This window comes from Halyomorpha halys, unplaced genomic scaffold (genome assembly GCF_000696795.3).
Source record: "Halyomorpha halys isolate HHAL.00 unplaced genomic scaffold, Hhal_1.1 Scaffold386.1, whole genome shotgun sequence".
Taxonomy (NCBI): domain Eukaryota; kingdom Metazoa; phylum Arthropoda; class Insecta; order Hemiptera; family Pentatomidae; genus Halyomorpha; species Halyomorpha halys.
Genome location: NW_027114263.1, coordinates 722,622 through 732,213, shown reverse-complemented (window position 1 = coordinate 732,213; position 9,592 = coordinate 722,622). Strand labels below are relative to the sequence as shown.

General features: G+C 32.6%; 1 protein-coding gene across 1 annotated transcript in view; it reads left to right on the top strand.

Moving 5' to 3' along the window:
- The window catches only part of LOC106682050 (uncharacterized), a gene marked incomplete in the record, with an annotated part of 42,632 nt that overhangs the window by 19,928 nt on the left and 13,112 nt on the right, over positions 1–9,592 (top strand). The window contains 3 exon segments of the mRNA XM_067051478.1: positions 3,071–3,223; positions 3,925–4,120; positions 6,229–6,751. Of these exon segments, the coding sequence (XP_066907579.1) occupies positions 3,071–3,223; positions 3,925–4,120; positions 6,229–6,751 (872 nt within the window).

Below are 9,592 nucleotides of genomic sequence, written 5' to 3'. Positions count from 1 at the left end.
AGTGATAAGAAATTACATATAAATAAAAGGAAGGAAGACATAAAATAGTATCAGTATAAAATAAACTTGAATAAACAATAAGAATAAAAAATAAGTAACAATGGCTAGAGTATTTTTTTTTTTTAACACGTACAGTTAAAAAAGTACTGGAGATATACATAAAACAAAAACAATACGGAGGGGGGGGGAAGAAGAAGAAGAAAGTAGACATCTCTACCAAGTTACATTCTTATTTTGACTTTTGTTGCAAACATGTCCTTTAAGGTGGCTTATACACGTTCAAGAATGCACAGATTGACATATTTTTACCCAAGAATGCTTAAGAATGTGTATGGTGCATATGTTTAAACATAATTAACCTACACACGACCAAGAACGCTTGTGCTAAAAGTTTGATTGTGCATGCTCTGTAGCAACATTCAGTCCAATCTTCGCCCCTCTGCAATTCCATTCCCTCATACACACATAATTTACTAACTCGCTTACTTTACTATTTATTCTATATTCTATTACTAATTAAAAACAGGCTTTTGACTTTTGTACCTCCCATTAACAACCTTCTATTAATCCAATCTCCTAATTATTATGACTACATTTTTTTCCGTTGTGTTCTCCTAATTTGTAAATATTTATCATACTTTGTCCAAATTTGAAATTTAACATTAATCAAACCATAGAAAATGACAGTTTAGAAGAAATTCCAATAGCCTATAACTTTATATTAAGTTGTTTTTAAGGACTAGATTTCGATTTTTTAATCATAATTCAATTTCCAAATACGCATGAAGAATTTTAATGAATTATCAGTTACTGTCATATTACATTAATACAAAGCCATATTGCATTTACCCTATTCATTCCCTCTCTTTTTTTCTCTGTTCTCAACCCTATCTATGCTGTTCACTCTATTCCACTACTCTCACACTTCTCTGTGATCTGACACACAAATGAAATAAAAGTTGAAATAAATTTTCAATAATTATAGTAGTAAATCAACAATAAAATAGACACAGCACAATTAGAACAATTAAAAACCAAATCAAATAAATGAGTTAAAAATCAAATACATAAATTTAAAAAACATATAAATAAAATGTATAATAATAAAGTAATGTAAAATAAGTTGAATGGAGTGTTCCATTTCATTAGAAATATATGGTATATATATATATAAATAAAAATTCCATAAAGGGGGAAACAATTTTAAAACGTATTGATTAAAAACAGATAAACGTAAAGCTAAAAAATAGACATTAATTTGATTATATTTTATTTAAAATCCTCCGAGGCGCCTGAAAAGAAGATGGCCACGAGACCTACTGATGTAAAAACTTCATTAGAGTGCTACCCATGGGTACTTTCGCTACACGCCTGTATCACTCCATTATAACTAAGATCAAATTTACTGAATGTATTTTAATATAGTGTTGAAAATATCAATAATGATATTTAAAAAAATATTTAATAGTAATTTCTTTGTGACAAAATTCGCTTATTAAGTAATTATTAGATATTAAAAAACAATGATGCAATATTTTGTTGAAAATGCGGAAATCTGCAGCAATTTACGCTATGCAAGTTAATAATTATAATTAACAGGAATACAGAAAATGGTTTTATAAAAAAAAAGAAAAAAATACGTTAAAATGTATTAGCGTGCTTCCTATAATAGTACTACTAATTGCTTGATTTTCTTCTTCTTCTTCTTCACTCACTATCTCTTATGTGCTGCTAAGCGTGGAGTAGCTGCTTTGACCATCTTGTCCAACGATTCCTGTCCTGTGCGAGCCTTCCCATCTCCGGCATGGAGCTTCCTCTAGCTCTGCCAATTCTCTCAATCAGGTCAGCATAAATGAGCCTTGGCCTGCCTTGAGGTTGCCTTCCTCTCCTTGCTTCTAGAAGCCACCTGGTTTTACGGTCATCTCCCATTCTGCCAACATGCCCGAACCATTTCAGCTGTCTTTCCTCAATCACCTCTTGGATGGATCCTACTTGTAGTTCTTCGCGTACCCTTTCATTCTTTATTCGGTCTCGCCTGGTTTATCCTAATGTTTTCCGTAGGAATCTCATTTCCGCAGAAAAAACCTTTCTGGCATGAAGGTTCTGGACTGTCCAGATTTCCGATCCGTATAATTATGCTGGGAGAACAACTGATTTGAATAGCAATATCTTCGCCTTCCTGCTCAACTCCTGCTTTCCAATGAGTGTTATGGATATCTGGTAAAATATTCTATTGGCCTTTTGGACTTTATTCATGACCTTCTGGTCTATTCTTCTACCCTTGCAGATCATTGTTCCCAGGTAGCAGCAGGTGTCAGTTTGCTCAAGGGTCTCTCCATTGCAAATAATTCTGAGATCTTCATTCCTTCTTACAACACACATGAACTTGCTTTTGGAGGCACTAATTTGCATACCTCAGAGTTGTAATTCTTCTTGCCACTCCACCACAATAACCTGGAAAGACTCAGCATTATCCACAACAAGAACCACATCATCTGCATATATCATTGTTTGTGCCAACACTGGGGTCATGTTCCGGTACCCTACATTTGCTCTGGGTTTCCTTCTTTTACAAAATTTCCAAATGGCATCCATGGAAATTATGAACAGCAGAGGGCTCAGGCTATCGCCTTGTTTAACTTCCCTAAAGAAATGGAATGGTTTGGACTCAGTGCTGGCGAGCCTTATTACTCCCTTAGGGTCTTGATATACCGCCTTAATTGCACTTATGAGATTTTGTGAGATTCTTTTATTTTCCAATGCATCCCATATTTCCTGTCTAGGAGGATGGTCGAAAGCTAATTGTTTGATAACAGAGGCCATTCTCAGGACTTGTAGCGAACCATAAGCACAGAACTTATTAAGAAGGTCGAGAAGACAAGTAGTTGTTACTTTTAAAAAATGTTATTTTTTTTCTAATTATTTTTATATTATAGAAATTTCCCTGTACAGGATAAAATTACCATTCAGTAAATTTAAATTAACTACTTCGTATTCCAGGGAAACACAACATTATTTTAGTTTTAATACATACAGTTATTATGGTACATTAATATATTTATTTTTTCAGCGCACGCTGCATGAAATGCATGACCTGTATCTTTATGAGCAATGCCATCATAATGAACCTATTGGTAGACTTATACCGCTAAGTCAAAATCTCGTCCTTAAAATTATGGAAGCTAACCATTACACAAGGCTTCCAATATCTAAGATATTTGATGTTAGTAACAGTTTGCTTTTTATTTTTATATTAAATTCTATATTGTGTTTCAAATGAAATAATAAATTAAAAAGTTATTATAGTAACAGAAAATACCTAATAGATAGTAAATATCAATCTGGTTGGTGTATAAAAATCCATGCATTAATTATCCAGCCGTAGTGGCCATGCTCGAGTAACTTTAATCATGGTTCATAAGAACGAAAAAATGTTAAAATGAGGTATTGAAGGGTTAAAATTTTTGAGTAAGGAAGTAAAAAAATTCTTTTTAGGAGTTAAAAAAAAGAATTTTCTATAGAAAAAATTATATTTCAAAACCTGAAACATATTAATATAAGGATCCCTTATTATTGAACGCTCTGAAAAAAATGATGGAATAAAGTGTGAAGAAATGCGATTTTCAAAATTATTTTGTTTATTAAATTACTCTAATTCGTTTAAACATGAAAACAAACTTGGAACATTAGCGTTACCCTTTGAGAAAAAAGAGTCCAGCAAAAGGAGTACTTTTTTAGTGAAATGGTAATAGACCCCAGCGCAGTTTCAGAGACTGCCTCCACAGAACCGAAGATAGCGACTGATCATCTGTCTAGTTGTCTAAAATTATCCTAGGCACCACCTGCCACCGTCTCTTTAGTTCTTTTTTAATTATAATAATTGTATTTGTATTATTGTAATTGTAACTGTATTCCTTCTTTCAGGAATATGATCCAGAAAAGTCCGGGCTGTGTGGAAGAATTGAGTTCTTTGAGGCTAGTGCAAGGGCGCTAAACTACATGAAGAAAAGAGTTCCTCTAGATACATCGTTTCAAGATTTAGTGTTCCTGTTGTACCGATATAATGTTCCAGGAACTCAGTTAGTATGCTGGAGAAACTTTGTAAATGAAGTGTCATGTGGTAATTTTTTTTTTTTTATTATAAATTAATGTTAAATTAGGAATGTACTAAGTAAATGTAGATCAGGTCCATATATAATTATTCTAAATTTTGAAAGATATATAATTTTTCTATATTTAAATCTTCACTTCATAGAAAGTTGATTAAAACTGAAGTATGACTGTTGAGGCAACATTAAAAAATATATAATTTCTAATTTATTTCGTAAAATTAATTTAATTTAATCTATTGATCGTAAATTAGAGTTTGTGAATACTAACTGGAGCTCACAGATACTGAGGGAAAATTTACATAACTTCACTTTGTGTTTCAGCTTTACAGTTGAACTAGTCTATTCCACTTATCTCTATTTCATCCAGGGAATCTGGATTTTTTTCATGTTTTTTTGATTTGGTAATTAATTTTTCAAAATAATTTTATTATTTAATCCCTGTTCGGATTTCGTAAGGATAATAAATTATAATTCATCTTTATATTCTGCTTTTTTTGCACAACCACCAGCACCTACTACAATTCGGGCTAGTCTTTCTGTTTCCTTTACCAGGGACACTTCGCTACTTAAGCTTATCTCTCGTCCTTCAGTGGCTAACTTGCGTTGTATAACCATTCCCTGTGCTAAATTATTGTGTTGTTTGTTGCCCAGTGTCAATTATTTCTTTAAATTTAATACTTCATTTCACGCCTCAAGACTTACAACAGTTTCATTTATCAAAATGGAGAATTTTCACCAGTGAGTAAAACATCTGTCATCGAAGATTTTAAATCTCATCTATCACATATAAGGGTGACTGACTCTTCTTCTCAAGGTTAAATGTCTAACCCTCAGCCTGAAAAAACAAAACAAAAAAAAACACTCGAAAACTGATTCTTGAATCCATCAAAACTCACAAAGGTAAATTAGAAAACCAAAGTTGGGGGGGGGGGTGGTTCCAAAGTGATTATTTCTAATTAGTTTTGAAAAAACAGAAATAAGAATTGAAAAGAAAAAAAAAGATGAAAGAAAAAGAGGATAGGGAAAATAAACAGTAGGTTGTGCAAACTTTTGGTCCTGATTAAAGTGTCAAAGAAAATCGAATTTTATAAACATTTGAAGCCAGATTAATTTTTGTACAATTGTTTCGCTTGTAATCAAAACTGTGAATATTTTTTAAACTTTTACTTAATTTCTGGCTATTTAGATATATGTACTGTAAATATGAGACTTAAATATATAAATAAAAAAAAAAAAAAAGGATTCAGCTGTGAAAAACTTTTCTAATTCTGAGAATTTCCTCTTTTCCGAATTTTCTTGACCAGAAAAATAATAATGTGTTAACTCCTAAAAGCAATCCTCTGCCTTAAATTTTCAAAAGGCTTTGTGTTCTTCATGAGACTTCATGACTACCCGAACAGAAAAACCTCGAGAAAGCTCTATATTTAGTAATACACAATCCAGAAGGCTTTTCAGGCAACTCTAGATTAATTAATACACAATCCAGAAGGTTTTTCAGGCAACACTAGATTAATTAATACACAATCCTGAAGGTTTTTAAGATTTTATAGTGAAAATAATTCGTATAATGTATTGATGTTCTATAGTTTTCTCCTGCCTCGAAAATTCTATGGGTTGCCATTTTTTCCTGATTTATGATAATTTATTTATCTTGATTTGCGTCAAAAGTAATTTACCTCTGAGAACACCCGAATTTCAATCAAATTTAAGTCAATTGTTAAATATTCTCTATCAAAGTATTGGTTATTGTTGTTATATCATTCATCATATCCCCTTAGTACTTTTCAAAAATGTTTTGAACAATTTAACCCATTCATTTATCATTTACTTTATGGTTTACTTACTATTATTTCTCTCCTTTTAAGAAATGTATTTCAAGACTGGTTTCATTTTAGATATAGACTATTATATTAACTAAATTTTATCGTCTTCTCTTCTTCTCATCGTACCACTAAGAGCGAATTATCTAATTGAACAAAGATTCTTAAAACTTTAATTAATTCTTTTTAAAAAATCTAAAATTAGATTTACAATAATTTTCAATATTGTTTAGTATATTAACGTATTTGATGTAATATTTATTAAATTAAATATATCACATTTTTTTTTTTTATAGGGTGCGAAATGATGAATCCAAAATCTGAAATAGACTATAAACCTATGGAAAACATTATTCAAGCTTATGATCCTAATGTTAGTGACGACGAAGAAGGTTTGATAATCCTATGCGATGAATACGAAACAGCGCCCCCAGTAAACAATGATCAATTTGCTACCAAACAAGCATCACATGAAAATATACAATGCACTAGCCCGAAAGCTATATGGAACTGTGCGCCTATAGAGGCAGTTGGCAATGTCGCAAGTTCTTCTAATATGTGGGAAGAATATTGTAATAAGTTCGCTAGCTCCAGTGAAGAAAGTTTTAGTAGCATCAAGGATGAAACAACGACTCCTTTGAAGCGAACTTACGGCTCGGTAGACATCATGAATAATCCGCCAATTAAATGTCTATTCTTTCACCGCGAGCGGTACGATCAAGAAGCATTAAGAAATATTGCCATCGCACTAGTCCAGTTCAGAGAGTGCCTGTCCAACGTTGCCGGAGACTGCATCGCATACGCAAGATGCTTAGACCCGTAAGTCACACTTACACTTTTATTTCAGTATAGTGCCTTGAATAATTTTTAAATACACACACAAAAATGTTGATTATCACAGTAGTTCTTCCTCAGTCAATTTTATTTGTTACTTATATTATTGCTTCCGAAATAATTAATGTAGCAGATACAGTCTGACCCGACCCTTAAGAGATTTCAATGTGTCCTCATAGTCAAATTTGTCATAATTAATATTGAATTAATTGTACATAAAATAGAAGAAAAAATTGAACTTAAATGGTTAAGTAAATATATAAACATATTTCTGCCTTTAAAAGAGCCCACTACCACTCATTAAATTTTTAAAAAATCATTAAGTTATTTTAAAAAAGAAAAGTTTGCGAAATACAAGGGTCAGTATTGTTTCTCACTATTTCTATCTTTTGTTTTCTTTTATATCCCCATACTTTCTTCTTTTAAAGTTTATTTTTCTGGAAATTATCCATTTTATGTACATTGTTATCGGCTGTGTAATGGCCTATATTTCGTGGTCAATGATTTATTGTTTGAGGATAAAATCTACAGGACGAGCCTCGTAACGTAGGAGTATCTAGGAAATTAGTTTCCCGTATGGGTAAACAAAATCAGTAGATGCAATTTACTAATATGAATATGACCATCTATACTAGTCTCCAAATTGTCTCTAACTTTGAGCTGAATGGAACGTGCAGTTTTTGAAAAATAGTGTTGTTAAAAAAAGTAATAATTACAAACAAAAAACTCGACAAATTTATCTGAAAAACAGTTTCAATCTTTTTACTTCTACTTTCTGTAATACAAACAGAATAAATCTTGGTTTGGAATTTGCACTCATGAAATGTTTTATTTTCCAACATTTGAAATACTATTTGTCAAAGTGAGATGTAAAAATGAATTTTTTATTGTATGCAGGTTGCTCTATGGCAATCTGTGAATATATCGATTGTACTGGCTTGCAACAGTTTTAAAACAGAAATGGAAGGTTGCTAAGCGTTGTGTGTGTACTTGTGTTGTTAGTTCTCACTACAGTAAGAACGTTTTATGTTATCCAACCGTGACAATTAAAACAGTAAAAACATTTTATTTGTATCCATCACCCTCGTGTTCAACACTATCGATTTCCATTGTTTTTAGTATCTAATAGATTACAAGTATTTTAGTTTTCTTGATTCAGTATCTAGTAACCTTGCTTATGTTCCTCTATTATTTATTTATTATCCGGTTCTTCCTTTGAGGACCATGGCTCTTTCAACAATAGTCTTCCACTTCTTCCGGTCCCAAGCGTGGTTCATTCATATCCCCATGCCAAGCCAGTTCATCCTCGAATCCTTCAGACAGCGCAGGTGTCGTCTCCCTCTTAGACTTCTTCCACAATGTGCCCTTACACGGTCCTTTATGGGTAAATTTCTTGTGGCATTCTTTCAACATGGGTCAGCTATCTGAGTCGGACACATCTGAAGAAAGTCACGTGGTCACGTTCAACATACAATCGTTTTACTTTTGGCATTCTTACAGATTCTGTATACGCCGATCTCACAAATTCGGTCCAAAGATTTTACGGACACGGATCATGTATCACAGCCATATATGACTACATTGTCTTGTGAACTCTTGAAGCTCAGTTCGATGCGAGAGTCCCCGAAATTTTACGTCTTTGTGTAATGCTCAGCAAAATCTGCTCCAGATGATGATTCTCGCTTTTATTTTGACTGTCACGCCATCCTCCTGCGTCATCATAATGCTTAAATCCTTAAATTCATTACTAACTATAAAATCAAAATAAATGATCTTGATACCTGCTTGGAACAGCAGTGTTTTTTCTTGGCTTCTCCTTTTCATTGTTTCAAGGCCTCATGCGTTGGCTGCATTTTCAAATCCTTTAATCATTTCTGATGCAGAAGGCGTTCGGGCCATTATATAAACGTCGTCAGCGTAGGCCAAATGCTGGAATAAATCTATGATAGATAGTTCATCCCGAATACGTTCAAATATTTCTCGCGTCACTAGCAAGTGAGAAATTGAAATGTGACGTTGCCATAGGGTCACCTTTAGTTACAATGTTAATAAGAAAACTTCCAGCTAGGTCCTCTTCACCTTGACTCTTCCGTTGTCATTTTTAACATACGTATAAGATTTGTAAGAATCCCAAGCCTCATCAGGTCATGGTAAAGTTGGTCTCTGATGATGATGTAAGTTTGGTGAAATTCAATAAAAATGGATAATGATAATGACATTTGTGGGCCGGTACTGCATATTCTGATCTGGTGAATTGTGCGAATTCTGCGGTCTCTTTCCGTAGTGAAATCAGAGAGTTCCAAACTGTTGTCACTTATTACTAGATGATATGGAGACTAATAATTGGTTACTACTTTCTGGCGCTGAGATCAGGGAGAAATATGATTATGAAGTTATATTTAAAAAAAAAGATGTGTCGAGCTCGTACCAGTTATTGTAAATTATTTATGCCAGTAACACTTCTTTAAAGTATCGCGATCTAAAGTCAAAGTCAAGAGTTAATTTGTAATTCATTTAGTTGTTCTCAAAAGGCAATATTGTGATCAACATTACAAGATATTTCTACTGATAGAAATGAATTTATAATTTTGTAATTTACCCACACTCTTACAATATCAGTTTCAGTAATCCAAACAAAAACCCCATCTGAATGCCATTTATCTGTATTTCCAAAATACTTTGAAACGAGATATTTTTAACCCTTTTAAAATAAAATAAAAAGCACTCCAAGCATTTTATAAGGTAATAATGTTTTTTAATTAAATAAATATGGGACCCAAAAAACTTGGAGATCGAGAAAAGATAAGTTGGAAAGGGAAAGTCTGA